The sequence below is a fragment of the Oncorhynchus clarkii genome, chromosome 31 (assembly GCF_045791955.1).
Source record: "Oncorhynchus clarkii lewisi isolate Uvic-CL-2024 chromosome 31, UVic_Ocla_1.0, whole genome shotgun sequence".
In the NCBI taxonomy this organism is placed as follows: Eukaryota; Metazoa; Chordata; class Actinopteri; order Salmoniformes; family Salmonidae; genus Oncorhynchus; species Oncorhynchus clarkii.
In genome coordinates, this window is record NC_092177.1 from 38,894,667 (window position 1) to 38,915,393 (window position 20,727).

The window sequence follows — 20,727 nt, forward strand, 5'->3', positions numbered from 1 at the left end:
ATGAGGTGACTACTTCAAGCTTTAAACCCTCAGAGGTAGTAATAACAGCTGTGGGAGGAGGGGCATTCTTCTTACCAAACCACATGACCTTTGTTTAGGAGGTGTTCAGAACAAGGTAGAGAACGCTTGTTGAACACTAAGAAAGCTTTGTTGTAGAGCATTTAATACAAAATATGGGGAGAGGCTAGCTGAGTATAAGACTGTATCATCAGCATTTAAATGGATGAGAGAGCTTCCTACTGCCTGAGCTATGTTGTTGATGTAAATTGAGAAGAGCGTGGGGCCTAGCATTGAGCCTTGTGGTACTCTCTTGGTGATCTACACCAGCCTGTGTGTCCAAGTGATAAGGGAGTTGGGCCCTGAGAGAAAATGAAGTGTGGGACCTATTATGTTTGCCAGCCAGAAAAGATCTGTGATTATTGCAAATTATTTTTTCTTTACTCGTTTTCGCCAGAGGCATGCATAGCCGAATATTTAAAAAAAAATCTAATTTCATTACATTTGAAGGAGTGTCCAGGATGAATGGTTGGTTATTGGGCCATTATCTAAAGTATAGAAAGTCCTACTGACCAGACCTGGGTTCGAATACGATTTAAAATCTTTCAGCTCCATTAATTTTAGCCTGACTTTCTGCCAGGTGGGCGAGATTTGCTCTTGTGGAACTTCTCTAATTGTTCCGTTAAGCCAGGCGAGCTCAATTGAACATAAAGTATTTGAAATTAATAGTATTTGAACCCAAGTCTGTACTGCTTATCATCATAATGTGCAGCTCACTAAACTACACAATGGTTTAGCATGAGCCACAGCCTAATTCTGAGAGACAGACAGGTGACAGAGAAAGAGAGTGCTGAGCAGTAGACAGCAGAGCAGAAGCTGTTCAGTCCTGCTGCTGAGAACGTGATTGATGAAGTCATTATATGGCCAACCAATGCAGTTAATGTCCCGCAGTTTAAAGTGGTATACCTACACTGAAAAAAAATACAGGTTCTTAAATGGTTCTTCCTCAGCTCTTAAGGTTCCTTGGTGAACTGTTGCCAGATAAAGAACCTTAGGGTGAAGTGTGGGGTTCTTAACGTGGCATCTACGGCCTGAAGATGTGTCCCTTTCATAGCACACAGCAAATAGGCGTTAATAACCAGAGTTGAACCAAAACCACGCCCATCATTATCATATTTCCCAGCATGCTCTATTGCAGATAGATTTTTAGAATTGTTAGTTTCAATATCAATGTTTTTTATTTACATTGATTGATTAATAATTAGTCTTTTGCTACTGGAATATACTGTAAAAAAAAATGCAATCTGTTACTTGGACTTTATTGCACCCGTTACTGAAATGGTTGTTCCAGTTGAGATGTTTAAGGTAGTCTCATGTCCTAGTAATTTTGAATTCAGGTGAATAAAAATTCTAAATGTTGGTTTTCCAAACTCTTGGCTGGATTCTCGTAGGAATTACACATCACTTTACAAGCCAGCGTAATGCGACTTGCTTGCCTGATGAGGCCTGTAAACTATGTGTTTCAAGACACTGTGTTAGGGTAAAACTAGGCCCTCAAAATATGTGTTGTATTCTCTTAAATAATACAATTTTAATGACAACATAATAAACTACGATCTCATTTGGTGAAAATTTGCTCATGCAACAACCGTGTCTCTGTCACTAGCAAACACAGCCATGGGTGGTACTGGTAACTCAAAAATTTAGAAATATGCAAATAAGGCTTAAAGGAGCAATCTGCAGTTGCTACATTTCATTTAAGAATGAAAGAGGCCTCTGTGTTTTTGGGGACCTTCAATGCTGCAGTAATTTTTTGTTACCCTTCCCCAGATCTGTGCCTCGACACAATCCTGTCTCGGAGTTCTGCGGACAATTCCTTCGACCTCATGTCTTGGTTTTTGCATTGACATGCACTGTCAACTGTGGGACCTTATATAGACAGATGTGCCTTTCCAAATCATGTCCAATCAATTGAATTTACCACAGGTGGACTCCCAGTCAAGTTGTTAATCAATGGAAACCGGATGCACCTCCATTTCGAGTGTCATATCAAAGGGTCTGAATTCTTATGTAAATATGGTATTTCTGTATTTTATTTTTTAATACATTTGCAAAAATGTCAACAACAAAAAAAGTTTTTTTGCTTTGTCATTATGGGGTATTGTGTGTAGATTGTGTGAATAATTGAATCTATTTTTGAATACGGCTGTAATGTAACAATGTGGAAAAAGTCAAGGGGTCGGAGTACTTTCCGAATGCACTGTACAGCCTCAAAACATGGTTCAAACTATCTATATAATGTTCTGTCAGTCCTCACATCCGTAGCTCTACCTATGAATTTGTGAGTGGTTCAATTTCACCAGCCTCACCCCTCAGCTTTTTACCAAAACAGGGGTGGGGAGGCACTTTGTTATGGTTTTAACTACTGATTGCTGCTTTAAAGCCTACAGCAGGGCGATTCAATTCCGGGCCTGGAGGACCAAAACATTTCTGGCTTTGGATTTGTGTAGGGTTCTTCAAAGAACAATCCCATTTATGTTTCTTCAGAGACTATAAAATGGATCCCATAAAGGAATCGTTCTTAAAAACTTTATTTGGATCCAACTTCCACCTTTATTTTTAAGATTGTAGGAAAATATACACTGCTTGCTTTAGAAAAGAAATGGACATTGAAAGATTTTTCAAGAGAATATTTATAATGTCACTGCGACAGTTGATAGCTTTGGCTATATACTCCCTTTTCAGAGCACTCTCGTCTGAGTGTGCCAGAGCGCAGAATAACTGACGAATTTACTAACGCTCAAAACCTGTTGAATATGGCCGGTGTCAGTAAAAGCTGGCAAAAAAAAGAAATTCAATTGTTGCCAGCAGCACCGTTGCAGTCACCAACGCTCTGAATAACATTTTAAAAAAGCAGCCTAACCAGCTCTGCTAGGGCGAGTAAAATGGTCAGAGTGAGCTGTTCTCTCATTTGTGTCTGGGAGAAGCTAGCAAGCTAGCCAACGATAGCCAGTTAGCTTGGGTGCTCGACTGCTGTTGTTAGGTCAGTACGCTCGGATCAACTCTACTCCTCAGCCAGAGCATCCAGTGTGCGCTCTGAACGCTCCGAGACCGTTTACGAAACGCCCAGAGCACACTCTTTGCCCTCCAGATTAAATTTACGAACACATCCATAGTATAAACCAGCCTTTAGTCTTGAAATCATTAGTTGTTTAGTACATAGCCTCACATGTGAATCCTTAAAGAGATGGTTGGAGCTAATTTTCTCAGAAGTGAGTTTACAAGTTTATCAACTTTCAATGCAGAATTACTTTCCCATTGTTCCTCAACTGTAGTGTATGATATACCATTTTATAGGGCTGATTCTACTTTTATTCAATATAAAATAAAATAAACACAATTTCAAATGTTGCTACGTAAGACCGAATCGAGTCGGTCGGTCACAAATGTGACATTTCTAAAAACCTATGTTTGCTTTGTCATTATCGGGTATTGTGTGAAGATTGACGAGGGAAAGAAATCCCTTTTAGTATAAGGCTGTAACGTAACAAATTGTGGAAAAAGTTCAGGGGTCTGAATACTTTCCAAATGCACTGTATGTAATGTATTGTCATAAAGAGTTTCATTTTAAAGGCTAAGAAGTCTGGTGGAACCGTTCATAGAGAAGAACCCTTCAGAGTTCTAGGTAGAACCATTTACAGGGGGTTCTTTGAAGAACCCTTCATAGAGGGTTTTAGGTAAAAACCCTCTGCAAAGGGTTCTAACCAGCACCAAAAAGGGTTCCACTACAGGGACAAACCAAAGACAAACCCTATATGGTTCTGCTTAGCACCTTTTTTTGGAAGAGTGTAGATTAGAGTCCGTTCCTACTTGAAGATACACGTGTGACCTTGTCTAAATCAATGTAACAAATGTAGAGGCATTTGCATATGCGTTGGCACCACTTCTATAAATAATTGTGTCTCAAAAAAGGCAGCACAGCGATGCCCAGAACTGTCCATACTTGTATTTTTCCTAAGCCACTCTGAACACAACATGTTCCACATTAATGAAAACATTGCCAATATTAGGCTTTTTTTTAAAACATTCCCATGCCAATGTGACCTTCGAGTCGGTCTACAGACAGCTTCCAGCCTCTGGCGCAGGGTAGCCGACTAGCCGGTCTCAAGTTCTGTTCACACCATCTGTCCTCCTACTTCCTCTCTCTCTCTCGCTCTCTCTTACTCTTGTTCTCTCTCACACAATGTCATAATCAACACTGATCCTGGGCTTAAAATGACCATTGTTTCTCTTTTTTTTTATTCACATGCCAACATGAATTAAGCTAATTGAAAGAATCTCTAAGCAGAAAAAGGATAAAGTCTCTATTTGGAGATGGCAGAAGACTGGCTCAAAGTAATGGGGTATAATATGGAAATCAATGGGCAAGTTTTTATCTCTGTGCTTACAGAGAGGCTGAGGAGAGTGTATTCCAATGCATGGGGGATTTACAGTAAATGTGTGTTCGGGGGGAAACACACACACACACACACACACACACACACACACACACACACACACACACACAAATGCCTGCAGACAAAAGAGTGTGTGTGCCCATCAAACGGTTTCCTTTGCCAAAGTATAATCCATTACAATTGGACATAATTGATCTATTACGTAATATGGATATCGCACAACCCTCGTCTTTGTAAGTATGAAAGAGAGAGTGGGGGAGAGAGAAAGCTTGTTAGTGCTTTGGAAATACTTTTTTCTTGGAATCTGATTGTGCTTGCAGAGCTAGGCCTGCGCTGTCGAGACGATAAATGTTCAATTACACTTTCAACTTGTACGTTTTTCTAAAAAGGCAATTCACTTTTAGCATTAATGCCCCCTCTGATAACTTCCCCTTCTCCTCCCCTAAATTTCAAAATGTTATGTTAACTTGATGCTCAAGTCTCCCTGGCAAAACACCAGTAATAAATCACTGTATTTTTGTGAGCCTGAAAAAAACGTTTTAACAAAGTTGCTCGATGCACTCTGGGAAAACTCCATTGTGATTAGCTTCATAATTGGCAACGCTGCAGAGATCTCTTGTTACGAAAAGGCTAATGGAAGAGGAAGGAAATCAATACCTTATGTCGGAACCTCATGACAGGTCGATACGGTGGCGGACCGAATCCCTCCTCCTTGCCCGGTCTCCCCTCAATGACTCCCACTCCGAGGGAGACCACTCCCAACAAGAACGCCAGCGAGCACCATCTGGATGTCCCCATTGGTCTGTTCCTGTCAACAACAAAAAAAATCAAAAAAATAGTGAGCAGATCGGCAGAGCCCTTCGACGTGGCTACAGTTCAATATCAGTTGGGGGGCTGAGACCATACATTAACCAAGGGGCTATTAGCGTAGAAATGGACACTACAAATCTGTCATTGGTTTAAACTAATGCTATCAATAAGTGCCTCACAATCAGCAACAAAAGATCAGATCTGCTTTGGAATCAATTAAATGGAAATGGGCATCAAGAGAAAGTAAAGATAAAGGAAGGCAAAGGAGTCGATGTATTAGGATCATTAAGGCGGTGATTTTGCATTAATTAAACATTAATTAGGTAGCTGTACAGCAGTACAACTTCCAATACAATCAACTCAACTGTGAGACAGAAAGTATGGCTTAATAAAATCCTTTTCAACAGTTACATCCAAATGCTATTTACATAAAGGTATAGTGGCAGTGAATACCTCACACTGGAAAAGGGCTCCTATCTTTTAAAGCAATAACGCCACACTGAATATAACTCTCCTTCAATTATCCATTACATGGTGTGAAAACAAGTTCGACCTTGGCACGGCGCCAATTAAACAAACATCATTGAGAAACAGTCATCATTTCCTTAAAAAGCCATTTCTGTGGCCCAGATAATGCAGGAAACATAGAAAGGCAACACGCGTTGGAGTCACCGGTCTACAATTCCGCCTCTCCTTTTTCTGCTTTAAAGTCCTCCTCACACCGCAAGCGTAGGACAACTGACATCATGGGTGTGACCCCGCTCTCCGGTTGCTCTGAGTAGTAGACATATCTCGACAACACTGGCAGTGCTTGTTCCCATAGGTGAAGGGTCAAATTCACAAAAACAATGTGTCACCAAAATCGGCTGTAGTAAGACAAGGAAGTGTTCATACTGTGTGCCTGTGACTTGTTGGCTTCCTCTGCACTTGCTGGTCCCTGTGCTGACGATGCCACTCTTTCTCTGTTGTTTGAGGACAGAGCAGATCTGGGTTCAAATACTATGTGAGATCATTTTGAATACATTAGTTGGGCTTGACTTAGCTTGTCTGGTGCAATGGAACCACTAGAACAGTAGCCAGTGTAAACCCCACCCATATGACACTCCAGGCAGGCTAAAGAAAACGCTAAAAGTATATGAAAGATTTAAATAGTATTTGAACCCAGGTCTAGATCTGCCAGTGGCATCAAAATCTACTGTTTCCCACTGGTGTCGAATTGTTAAATGGAACGGCATTTATTTTGGATCTTGTGTCACAGACTGAGGCATATCATTGTGAATGTATATTTATTTTCCTACTGTCATGTTTTGCAGTGGAGAACATACATCAATATACAATGATAATAATAAATGATTGTGGGGGAGACTCACTTCATCTGCCACCAATGTCATAATATGTTGCGTAAGCCTGTATATCCCTTGATACTCATAACTTAGTGATGATATGGTAATACTGTGGTTGCTGGTTAGAGGATTCATTGATATAATAAATGAATCATCATGGCAGTATGGATCATTCTTGTTGTACGCCACTGGTTTGTGCAGTATAATATCAAGTGTATTACTGACTTGAACCAATACATTTGTTAGAGGGCTTGGGTTTGAATAAGATCATTTATGTTTCTTTTTATGCCCAATGAAAGTACAGCTGTCCCAACTTCATTAACATTTGATTTCTTCCACAAAGATGGCAAACGAAGTGCAAACCTTTTCAAGTAAAACCCACATCTGCTTTTAAATCAACCAAGGGGGCTGCATTTGAGAGACAGCATCGCACGGCTTCAGAGCAGTGGGTGTTTGCGTGGGGAGCAAAGGGAGAGAGACTGAAAGGAGCGGTATGGCACACGCGGTTTGAGACTTGTAAAACACAGAGGGAGGTTATCTTCCGCCGACATTACTAAGAACTGGGCTGCCGAGTGGCGCAGCGGTCAAAGGCACTGCATCTTGGTGCCTGAGGTGTCACTACAGTCACCCTGGTTCAAATCCAGGCTGTATCATAACCAGCTGTGATTGGGAGTCCCGTAGGGTGGCGCACAATTGGCCGGTGTAGGCCGTCATTGTAAATAAGACTATCTTCTTAACTGACTTGCCTAGTTAAATACAAAGAGGCAAAGGCATTTGTTTGACTGGCGGATTGCCTTCTAAGTGAACCTGACTTCATATACTACATGTTTATGAGTCTATGTTGATCTACATGTGCAGCTATGCTATGGTTGTGCTTTGTGTGATGACTAGAGAGAATTTCTTGACCATGTGACCAGACCAGGAAAATAAGTTGCCCAGTTCCAGTGCTCTACACTCCTACTCCTCCCCACTCATATTTTCGAACATTTAAACTCAATTTAAACAGATGCAAACCCCCAGGTGCAAAAGCAGACCTCTTTAAGCATGCTCAGCAGTATTTCTGTGTGGATCAATTTCTGGGTTGGAGTTACTGCTGTCTGTCTCCAAGACGTCTTCCACATTGGAAACATCTGCTGTGCTGTGTGTCTGCCACACAAACAATATCCCGCGTCTTCTTTCCGAAAGTTATCGTGGCACTTCTCTTACTGCCGTCTGCCCGACTGCATTGTAGCCTAACACAGATAAAAGAATGGGAGAGATCCTTCAGTTTCAAAGCAACACCGAGCCTTTTGCCCTACCGCTGTGCTCTTAACTTTGTAACTCTCACAGGAGTTGAGCTTATTTTGGTGTCTTGTTCTCTCTCCTAACAACCTACACATAGAAGACAGATAATAAACCCACTGATATTCACAGATGTGGGGGAACAAAAATATTATATTTCCCGATTATGGTGCCCAAACTTGTCCCTTCTCTTGTGTGTCTATCAGCAAACCTACTTCACATCGGAAACCCAATGATTTCATTTAGCCTACCTGCAAATTGTCTGTTCCTTCAGTTCATATTCCTCACACTCCACCCGTCAGAACATACAGAACATATATAACTCATATGGCTGCTTAGCATAATTACTTTGCCACATACCATATACTTGCGAGATAGATCATGTGTTGCAAATTGCAGCCTCTGGGCAATGTATGCATGGTTCCTATGGGAAGTCTACACCAATACCAATGTGTCCCCCTGACTACATATGGAAAAAACATGAGCCTCAAATATCTCAATATATTTCCAAAAATAAAAAGCATTGCGGAGTAAAATAGAACATTTCCATGTCGACATGTCATTGTTACTTGGAAACTATTAATTTCCATGGACATGACAACAGATGTTTATTTGACTCTATGGGTAGAAATAGTGTCCCTCTCGTGGGATGTGTTGCTTTCAAAGCCTGACTCGCATTCTCTGACAACTAATGCGGATTCGGCCCAGTTGCAGCCTTTGGATTGTCAGTAATCTGAACAAGACGGAGGGCACATCTGGGATGTTTTAAACGGTGTAATTATAACGTTTTGATGCTGCAGAAGACGAAACAACTCTCAATAGTTATGGTCCCACGTTACATCGAAGGTACAATCCTTCTCTGATCTTCATCAGACACTGCATTAAGTGGTTTGTGTTGCCTCCCTCATACGGCATCAAGAAAACTACACTGACGGAACTCAAACGTAACATTTCCAAGCCCAGCGTTTCTGCTCCTTTCTATCACCTGTTTGGAACACAATATGATCTATACTTTGCATGTATGTGTCTCTCTTATGAGTTGCACAAATCGAGATAAGGGGGAGGGGAATGTGAAGGGTATATCCAAATTAAATACTGTAGTATTCACTATAGTTTAAAAAAAAAGTGTAGTGTATTTACTACAGTGTATTTTTTGGGGGATAATAAGGTAGTATTTACTATAGTATTCTACAGTATAGTACAACATTCTATAGTAAGTAATACACATGATCTTGGGATACTACAGTGTGCAGTATAGTGTTCTACAGTATACTGCAGTTTACTACCTTAATTCTATAGTAAGTAATGTAGTATTCTATTATAAACTGTAGTATTATTTTCAATTGGGGACATAGACACATATAGACTATCCCTGAGGGTGGCAGGTAGCCTAGCGGTTAGAGTGTTGGGCCAGTAACCAAAACGTCACTGGCTTGAATACCCGAGCCGACGAGGTGAAAAATCTGTCGATGTGGTCTAGAGGAAGGCACTTATGCCTAATTTGCTCCAGGGACACCATACCACTATGTCTGACCCTGTAAAACAACACATTTTACTGCACCTACGTAGCTGGTGTATGTGACAATAAAACATATTTATTTATTATTTTTCTTCCCCCTCTACCTAGAGGGCAATTATCAACGTCTTTCCAGGAAGTCTAGCAATGGTCACATGACCGAAGCCATGTAAACTCTTGGTCACGTGCCCATCTTAAAAGGATAAGAGAGGAACCAGAAGACTAATCCTGGCCTAGGGACAGATGTAGGACACCCTCAACCTCCAGCCTCATGCCTCATGCCTCACCCCTCCTTGTGAGGAACAAAGCCTCCAAATGCCCGATGGATGGAACAGCGTTGCACGCTCGCCCTCTCACCAACCTTTGTGAGGGGTTAGCCGTGAGGCTTGAGGCCAAGGATGTCCTAAAAGGCCTTAACCTTCACGAAAAAGGCCTCACCCTCTGAGGGGCTAGGGCTTAGGGTGTCCTAAAGTGGACACCGAACAGCTGATAAATATCCCTGACTCATTACACAAGGAACACATCTTCCAAATGCCAGGTGGATAACACCGGCGCACGCTCGCCCCCACCAGATAACAGATGAGCCAGGCGGATAACACCGGAGCATGCTCGCCCCCACCAGATAACAGATGAGCCAGGCGGATAACACCGGAGCACGCTCGCCCCACCAGATGACATATGAGCCAGGCGGATAACGCCGGCGCACGCTCGCCCCACCAGATGACAGATGAGCCAGGCAGATAACGCCGGCGCACGCTCGCCCCACCAGATAACAGATGAGCCAGGCGGATAACGCCGGTGCACGCTCGCCCCACCAGATAACAGATGAGCCAGGCGGATAACACCGGCGCACGCTCGCACCATCAGATAACAAATGAGCGAGGAGTTAGGCCCTTGTGTACATTTGTCGTCTACATGTTGCATCAGAATTATTTATTATCCCAAATCCTTTTTATGAGGCTGCTATCTGGTTTCATTCAGGTATCCATCCCAATTAAATGTGATCCCATTGAGCTTTGAACTTATGCTTTGTGTGTTGTATCTTTCCCCCTAAATCCCTTGGTGTGTGTGTGTGTGTGTGTGTGTGTGTGTGTGTGTGTGTGTGTGTGTGTGTGTGTGTGTGTGTGTGTGTGTGTGTGTGTGTGTGTGTGTGTGTGTGTGTGCGCGCACATGGCTGGCTGGCATGCCTATCAGTCTGTCTTTCAAGAAAGCCAGCCTTCTATCAACTGCACATACAAAACAAAAACATTCTTACAGATAAATATAACTGTTTTCAAACTATTTACAGTATCCTTACATGAACTAAAGTTACCCTCTATTCTCCAAGTAAAATAAAAACGAACACTCGTACTTGACTTTTTCCCCCCTTACAAGTTCTGACTTTGCTGATAGCTACTTTGAGGAAACATCTACGTACTATAACTGTGATGTGTGGTTGTGCCACATATCTTTATCTTAAGATGAATGCAGAAATTGTATGTCGCTCTGGGATAAGAGTGTCTGCTAAATTACTAAAATGTCAAATGTATTCAAATAAACCAGCACAGAGGAATGCTTAGATCACATCAACACGTAACACTGTGGCGACAAAGACCTCCGAACTAAATCACTCTTAAAACGTAATCCCTTATAAATCATCCTAGGAAGTCCATATCCTGAGAAGATAAACACTTGAAAATGAAATGTGGGATTTCAATGATTGAGAGGCTCAGCAGTGACTGTCTCTCAGCTCTCAGCACCACCAGCAGAATGCATCAGCAGACAACAAGGCATTACCGTCAATTCAATTTTTTATAAAAGCACCATTCAATGTACTATAAGTCTCATTATACTTTATGGCACTGGATATGAATGCACTACAAGCCATTTAGAATAATAAAACTCTCCATGGTTTGCTTTTTGAGAGACAAAGGGTTTTATTGGTGACAAGTGGGCGAAAAAAAGACAAAAACAATATGGCTGCCTCATAGCCTGTAGGAGTTAAGAGGTAAAAGAGAGTTCAGCCGGTCACTCATTGCACTGTAATGAGTCTCCAGTGTTTTCCAAGTTAGCTGTCTGCTTTGCTCTCAGTGGGACTTCCAAGCCCGGGCGCTTTTCAAAGGTTTCTAGCTAATCATTTTCGAGAACATCCAACAAGGTGTGTTCCCCTCAGTGTACGACCAGACTGGCAGTCTTTCTTTGATCTAGCAAGGCTACCTTTTCTTGGTCTTACACTGTGATCAATGACTTGCTATTAATTATTCAAATGTAACCCAATTTATCCTCAGAGAGTGTTGCATTATTCAACTGGCTTTGGACAACCACCTGTAATAACGTTTTCAGTCACTGGCCTTGGGAACAATAACAATCCATGTATCAAAGGAATGAATGTATGTCACGCCTCCAGTGGGATCGTTGCAATCATCTATGCTCATTTATACAATGGTGGTTCTAATCCTGAATGCTGATTGGTTAAAACAGCATTCCAGCCAGTGCCTATTCCACAAGTTACCACCGTCTAAATCTATTATATTAAAATGCCTATTTACTCTGTTCCATTTGACTGCGCAATCCACCATCTCATCAGCCCAGCCAAGCAATTTATAAACTTCATCACCACTATAAAATTAATCTAGACATTATCTCAAATTTATTTTAGACTAACGTTGAGTTTTCAACAGCAGAGATTTGTATAAACCTTGCTGTCTGACATTCGATCTCCAACTGTCCCATAGTAAGGAACGTGAAGGGAGTCAGGACGAGACAGACAAGCAGGCAGCGTTTCTCAGTCACTCTAAATCATGAATCAGCTGGTATCATTTTTATGGATATATACAAAGAAATGTCAATTGAAAAAAAGGTCAAATGAAACCAAGTGCAGTTGGTTTGCAGTCTTTCCAGCTTCAGATTGAAGTGATTGTGTTAGTTGTGTTGTTGGCTAGCTCCTCTGAACAACAGTGTCTTGACGAGTGAGCCCATTTTCTATACCAGGTGAAATCGAGCCTCATTAGCTCATTGTTATGGATGTATCCAAATAAATGTCTCTAGAACAGCTTAAACAAATGCAAATGCAGCTACTTTGCTGTTATTCTGGCAGCACTTTTTGACGTGACTATAAGTTATCCATAGTTGGCTAGCTAGTAAGCAAGGGATAAGAACATTTCCAGCCAGTATGACAAATGGAGCATTTAGAACAAAAGACTGGGTCGCGTCCATATATACAGAACAAAAATACTGAACGACTGGGTCGCGACTCTAGCAACCAAACTGATAGAAAGAATGTCCTGCCAGCCTGGATACAAGCCCTAGATTTGTGTTGGGACTATATCTTGTGGAAGGATGAAACAGTATGAATAAATGAATCAAAATAAAGTTTTTCATTAAAATATGTCAATCATTATTTGAATATGGTGGTAACCCGTTGTATAAAAGTGATAATGCCTGAGAAGCATTATGGGGGATATATTGGCTTCTACATCGTCTCGGGCCTAACAATACCCGTGCCAATATATCCTCCAAACACCAACTTCTCCGGCATTATCACTTAAATATTGTACTGTAGATACAAGAAAATCCCATGACATTCTCTCTATAACTATAGCTGAGAGAAGAACTGAAGAACTGGACAATGAAACGAATGTGAAATCTCAGGGCAATAGAAGCAGGGCTTTCCTCAATCGCTACACAACATTACATTAACACAGCGATGTTATCTAAGGAGGACCAGAACAATGTGGCCACACTTGGCCCATGCTGTGATGTGCGGCGAACTGTGACCTGTGTGTCCATTAAAGTGCAATGCATGGGCAGACTCCTCCCACATAATAACCAGAGAGATATCCACAAAGACAATAACACTTAGTGTTTTGATCTCAACCCCCGTAACCTCACATACGTTGACATGAACACACACACACACACACACACACACACACGCACACACACACTCTGCTGTACACACAGGATTACCACACAGCTACAGTGGGCGAGCTTGTGATAACTCGTTAAACCGTTAACCCTCAACCACGCTGTTGATGAACTAGATAAGTGACCTGACCATCTGTCTTTAAGACCAGAAGGATCAACCCCACAGCGTTAAAGACACGGCCCTTATAACGAGCGGGCTGAGAGTCGGGAAGCAAGTACAGGGAGTGACTTTTCTAATAAAGAAACAAAACAATAAACACGAAACACAAACAATGCACCGACATAAAACTGAATCAATAACACCTGAGGAAAGAACCAAGGGGAGTGACACATATAGGGAAGTCAATCAAGGATAGGATGGAGTCCAGGTGAGTGTCGTGAGGCGCTGGTGCGCTTGAAGATGGTGACAGCAGCCTGATGACCTAGAGGCCGGAGAGGGAGTACACGTGACAGTACTGCCCACAGCAAACAGCTTGAGCGCCTATATTATACATGTCACGTTTACATCCGTAATGTATCTTTCAAATGGCGATACTGTTACACTAATGAAAGTGTTTTGCCATGGCTGAGATTCAGGCAAAATGGCAAAAATCCACACTATGGGCATATAGCATTGCTGTGCCACAATGAAGTGCACTTTAAATAAAAAACAAGAAATATTGAACCATACTATTACAATTGGGTTCCTAATCACTCACTAAGCTAAGTGCTAACATGTTAATGAGATTGTAAACGCCCTCGTCTGTAGCTACCCCTCTATTTGTGCTACATTAGCAATATTAGGCTAGACTAGCCCACTGTCTGTGTGTTCACTGGTATCATAGACCTAATGGAGACAAAGCCATTCAAAGTCGATAAGATATTTCTCACAGCCCATAAAATAGCTATAGCCATGAATAGTGGTGAATCCCAAATCAAACCCAAACGCCTGTCCCAACCCGCTGTGCACTAACGTAGATTTGCCAGACATGACTAGAACTGAGGACTCTGCTGCAATCAATCACAACAAGTGCTAAATTCCCAATTGACCCCTAACCCCTCAAACCTAAACACTTTGGCATGTTTCCCAGACAGATTAAGCATTGAGGATCAGGGTACAGTATAATACAAGTATTTACAAAACGTTTACTCCAACACTGTGGTATTCCATTCATATTTCATCCATTACCTTTCCAACACCAATATATGTGCAACACATTGCCAGAGTACCTCTGTCTGCTCTCTAATCTCAATCTAATCTTAATCCATTTTCCAGGGGCTGTATTCATATATTTCAAAATAGAAGTGCTGATCTCGGATCGTTCTTTTTAAATTGTAACAATAGGACAGAAAGAAATGAGCCACTTTGTCTAGCAAATGAGCACGCGTCGATTCGGTCCCTAGGGTGCTTGAAGTCATTGTAATGAGAGGCGGAGTGCACATTAATTCCTGCTGTTCCGTTAATATGAGAACCTTTTCCCCCGGCACAATCTCATACCTGTTGCTAAACAAATTTAATTGGGTACATTTAGGTCGGAAAATAAAACGTGTGAAAAATGCCTCTTTCAAATAGAAAATGTCCTACTGAGTTGGATAATGTTTGGCTGAAAGGTTTTGTAATCACACCTGGGCTCAAAATCGTTTGGTTGAGTCTGCCTGGAGTGGCAGATGGTGAGGCTTGCAGTTTTGGTTGGTTTATTAAACCAGGCATTAACATGCCCAGATAAAGTATTCATGTCTGTTTGTAATGCATGGGATTCAGTGTGGCCTAGCTATCATATATTCTTATTATTCTTATACCACAGCATTGTTGAATACTCATTTCTGATCGGGAAGAAGTGCTTTCTAGAATGGACATTAATTAAAACCAGATAACGGGACCGTTGGAAAAGATATCGGGACACCTTGCAATCATGACGCAATATGTGCCTACACATGCAGACCATACTTGCTACAAAGTTACAAAAAGCTAAACCAACAACTACACAAACTGAAATTGGATACATTGTAAACGCAGATCCAAGGAGGAAAAACTTTGCTAGCTAGCTAGGATTGATTTGTTTTTGCAGAGACATCTTTTTGGAGCATCTGATGATGTAACATTGTGAGTGATGAACATGAATTTCTCTGCTCCCTAATGTTGCAGTCATACGCAAGTGAAGCTATGCTGTCAAATCCTCCCACGTTTCTAGTTTCACCAGCTGTTTTCAGCAAGTGGTATTTTTAAATTCGGTAGCCATTTTGGCAGGTTTGCTAGCAACAAACTATTTAGCAGGCTTCTAGCCTAGTGTTTGATATGCAGTGCGATCTCCTCGTAATGAACACAGTCGGGTGTCCTGGCGAGAAGGCAAACTTTTCTAGCTATGCCAGGCAAAATCAGGCATTGTTATGGATGTATCAAAATGAATGTCAATAGAAATGGCTACTTTGCTGTTATTCTGGCTGCAGAGATCGTGAACGTGTTAGCCATAGCTAGCTGGCTAGCTAGCAAGCAAGGGATACGTTCCCAGCTAGCAATGAGGAATCGGCCCAGAAGTGGCCCTCTTCCGGGGGGCCGGAACTGATTGAATCGGGTGTCGGAGTCGGCCCGGAATTAAAATGAATAACTGCCCAGAATCGGCCCAAGTATATTGGGCAATTTCCTTCTACCGGAATTCAGCCGTCTACCTGGAATCCCCCCAAAAGCGGCCCGATGCTATTTTAAATAAATGTATACAAAATGACCCGATTTAGTCATTTAAAATATTACTATTATACATTTTATACATACAAATTATACCCATCCACCCCAAAAATGTTTTATTGTATTTATTTATTTTTTACCCTCTTTTCGTCATATCCAATTGTCTTGTCCCATCGCTGCAACTCCCGTACGGCCTCGGGAGGGGTGAAGGTCGAGAGCCATGCCTCCTCAAACACAGCCCCGCCAAGAAACACTGCTTCTTGACACAATGCATGTTTAACCCAGAAGCCAGCAGCACCAATGTGTCGGATGAACAATGTGTCAGATGAAACACCGTACACCGCTGACACGGTCATTCGCCTGGCCCGCCACAGGAGTCGCTACAGCACAATGGGACAAGGACATCCCGGCCGGCCAAATCCTCCCCTAAGCTGGACGATGCTGGGCCAATTGTGCGTCGCTTCATGTGTCTCCCAGTAGCAGCCAGCACTGGTATCGTGCTGGCTGCGATGCCGCGTCTTAGACAGCTGCTCAACTCAGTTGGCCCCATCCAAAGTTTAATGCTAATCAATTTCCCTGCACAAAGTATCAAAATACTAAAATACTACTTAAACAGGACTTAAAGAATTTAATGTAAATGTTTGTTTTTGTTTTTTTGATCACAAAAGCAATTACAAAGTATGGAAAAATAAATATGTAATGAAATGTTAAATATATAAAGTAGCCCGTGTAATCATCTGCCGGAGAGTAACCACAATCAGCCAAAACACCAAGTTATACATTTGGGCCAGATAACTCACACCGGAATCGGCCTGAACCCCAAGTAATACATTTGGGCCAGACAACTTATACCGGAATCGGCCCGAGCTCAATCCCCTCATAGTAGCCATAAATAATACTGCCGAAGGCGGCCCAGACTCCGGCCACATGACGTCGGCCGAGTCTGACTCTCATCCAAATGCCCCGACTCTCAGCCGGAGTCGGCCCAGATCCACTAGGTTGCCACTGAGCATGGCAACGGAACATAAATAACGAACAAATGGGTTGCGTCCATAAATATCGAACTAATCGAACAAACGACTGGGTTTGATGAGAAAGTAGTATATCGTTTAGCCATTTACATATAGTGACATTTCCAATGTATTTATGGGGTATCAGTCACTCCATTTTTATTGTAAAATATGCATTTTCGTTGTTATTGCAGGTTATGCCGGTCTACTGAGGAATGTATTGTGGGGATTCCATCAATGCCTTGGCTAACAGCATTTTTATGTCAACGTGTGTGTGTGTGTGTGTGTGTGTGTGTGTGTGTGTGTGTGTGTGTGTGTGTGTGTGTGTGTCAAATTCTCTCGGATTTAGACAGAAGAGGTGTTGTTCCCCTCTGATGTTTAAAAAAATCTAATCGATACAGGGTGAGTGGACAGCATGGGCGATGCTTGAATAGTAATAGCCCAACTGGTTGAGGGACTGTTGAACGCAAGTTCTCCATATTCAGCACCTTCAGATGAATGTGAATAAAGGTACATCTCACATGGAAGGTTTCTAACGACTGTTATCTTCAAGTTTGGATCGCAAGGGGCCTGAGAGAAGTAAAAGGGGTCATTAGGTCTGCCAGACAATACAAAAACACATTGGGTAGATTTTCTCCAATCAACCCATTTATCAACAAATAGTCAATTTGAATTCAATTTCAGGGTTTAAAAAAAATGTAGGAGTTTATTCAAATCGATAACACTATCCAGTCGGACTTGAAGACTTAACGGGACTAAAGTCCTACATCTACGCTCGAGAAGATACAGTACACAGCCATTCAGAGTAGCGGAGAATTTACAAATAAAATGAATGTCCATGCAGTCTCTATAAAGCCAAACGAGTCACGCGCAGAGAGAGAGCGGGTGGAAAAAAAACTAGAGTATCCCGTAATCCTTCCGCCGCTAACAGTGTAACAAGGATTAGCCTGCTAAAGAATAACACGCTAAATACTAAATACTAGGCACCGGGGTGGAGCGTCCCTGCCATTCCCAAAGATATATATATATATTCATTCCCAAACATATTGATTTCGTTTCAGAACTAGGCTACTCATCACGGCATTCTAGCAGCGCAGTCACCTATAGCGCACTTACAAAAAGCATGCACTCCACTCGCAACTTCATTGCCATCAACTGATGCAGTTGTATTGCCTACAGTTCAGAAAGCATAGCTTAGCTTTATCAAGTAAGTAAACTAAATGCCAACCCCGATACATATATGCTTTGAATAAAATGGCATATTTCCGGTGATGGAGAAGAGTTGTACGGAGGGATTTGTCTTTGATGTCGATTAAACTGCAGTTCGATGCTAAATTAAACACTTTTATGGAAGGTGCACTTTCAGTGGAATATGGTTTGTTTTTCTATTCACATTCCACCTTTTACTTGTGTTATTTAACAATATAAACACTATGAATATCTATGTATATTGTGTTTTACCTGTATGTCCAGACGCAAACCATCCAGAAGGATAATCCGAACGAGATTGTTTTTTTAAACAGTAGTTCACAACAACTATATGTCAAACTGGTCCGATCAAATCCACCGATTGTAACTCGACATCCACACAATAGCCTATAAGTTTGTAAACGTGAAGTCTGTAAATCCTTTTCGAATATCATCAACCATCGGGTAGGCTACGAAGAGCGAATCTCTGACGTTCAGCACCACCAGAGGAGTGGACAGCTCCGTTAGAAGCTGCGGGTCTAACCTCTCTGGATCGTCTCCTGTGCCACTGAAGCACAAGCCACCACCTACTGGATGCGTCCGGATCCGATTTACATACAGTCACAGGAATAACCAATCAAAAGCCCAGCAGTAATCTCCAGCGCGAAAGTGAAGACAAACAATCTGCCTCGACTGATCCCATCCACTGGAATGAATTGTCCTTGACTGAGATGAAAAGAGTTGGGGGCTGTCGAATGTCACCCTTCCCACTGTTTAGAATTTTGAGTCACTGAAATCCGTCAGTCAAGTCCTGCAAGCAAGCGTCATCCACGAACAGACAAGGTTATGACAAATATGGTGGTCCTCCAAATACATACCAATGCAATAATCTGTTTTCATCGATATACACATTATCAGCTGGTTCAACTTTTCTTTCCTTTTATAAACTGAACAGTGTCATAAAGGCATATTCTTTCATTTTATTCTACTAAGCACACATAACATCTTCAATGTAAATTAAGCTGAATTCATCTCCAATACATTGATAGGGTTAGAGACAATTTACGCTTGATCCTAAAATGTGGTCGGAGGCACCTTATGGATGGTGTGACGCAATTGTGAAGCCCCTGGAGGCACGCAGAGGCCAAATTGAGCTCTGTAACTCATCGCAGTGCGCCTTTCAAATGTTGAAACAATGTGGAGGGCTATGTATATCTTCGCATTGACATGATTGGATGACGGTAGGGGAGGGCGGGAGGTCCTGCATTAACACAAACTCCTTGACAACTTCCTTCACAACAGCTCTGCACTGCTTGGCGAAGCGCAAGTATGAATACCCTGACTCTTGCAGAGTCCATATCACCGTAAATTCTGCACGGCCAATGCAGAGGCAGATTGACCGTGTATCACCTTTTAAGCCTGGAACCTTAACCATCTTGAAACAGTAGTGAAACAGAACAATTCTGTTTGAATTCCAGGCTAAGAAGGCTTAGGCATACAGGCATATTAAAATACACATTTCTTTTAAGTCACCAAACATGGTCAATATTCATGCCAAAAGAGCTATGTTATTTGCAGGAAGTGTCACATATATACAGTGGGGCAAAAAAAGCATTTAGTCAGCCACCAATTGTGCAAGTTATCCCACTTAAAAAGATGAGAGGCATTTTTATCATAGGTAACACTTCAACTATGACAGAGAAAATTAGGAAAAAAATTCCAGAAAATCACATTGTATGATTTTTTATGAATTTATTTGCAAATTATGGTGGAAAATAAGTATTTGGTCAATAACAAAAGTTTATCTCTTTGTTGGCAATGACAGAGGTCAAACGTTTTCTGTAAGTCTTCATGAGGTTTTCACATACTGTTGCTGGTATTTTGGCCCATTCCTCAATGCAGATCTCCTCTAGAGCAGTGATGTTTTGGGGCTGTTGCTGGGCAACATGGACTTTCAACTGCCTCCAAAGATTTTCTATGGGGTTGAGATCTGGAGACTGGCTAGGCCACTCCAGGACCTTGAAATGCTTCTTACGAAGCCACTCCGTCGTTGCCTGGGTGGTGTGTTTGGGATCATTGTCATGCTGAAAGACCCAGCCACGTTTCATCTTCAATGCCCTTGCTGATGGAAGGAGGTTTTCACTCAAAATCTCACGATACCGGGCCCCATTCATTCTTTCCTTTACACGGATCAGTCGTCCTGGTCCCTTTGCAGAAAAACAGCCCCAAAGCATGATGTTTCCACCCCCATGCTTCACAGTAGGTATGGTGTTCTTTGGATGCAACTCAGCATTCTTTATCCTCCAAACACAACGAGTTGAGTTTTTACAAAAAAGTTATATTTTGGTTTCATCTGACCATATGACATTCTCCCAATCTTCTTCTGGATCATCCAAATTCTCTCTAGCAATCTTCAGACGGGCCTGGACATGTACTGGCTTAAGCAGGGGGACACGTCTGGCACTGCAGGATTTGAGTCCCTGGCGGCGTAGTGTGTTACTGATGGTAGGCTTTGTTACTTTGGTCCCAGCTTTCTGCAGGTCATTCACTAGGTCCC

General features: G+C 41.9%; 1 protein-coding gene across 1 annotated transcript in view; it reads right to left on the reverse strand.

Annotated features, from left to right (window-relative positions):
• LOC139391249 (follistatin-related protein 5-like) overlaps positions 1–18,720 on the reverse strand; it is a 162,510-nt gene extending 143,790 nt beyond the window's left edge. The window contains exons 1-2 of the mRNA XM_071138901.1: positions 18,444–18,720; positions 5,112–5,262 (exon numbers count right to left, since the gene is read on the reverse strand). Of these exons, the coding sequence (XP_070995002.1) occupies positions 5,112–5,262; positions 18,444–18,625 (333 nt within the window). The 5' untranslated portion in view covers positions 18,626–18,720. The remainder of the gene's footprint in view (positions 1–5,111; positions 5,263–18,443) is intronic.
• Between the last annotated feature and the right edge of the window lie 2,007 nt (positions 18,721–20,727).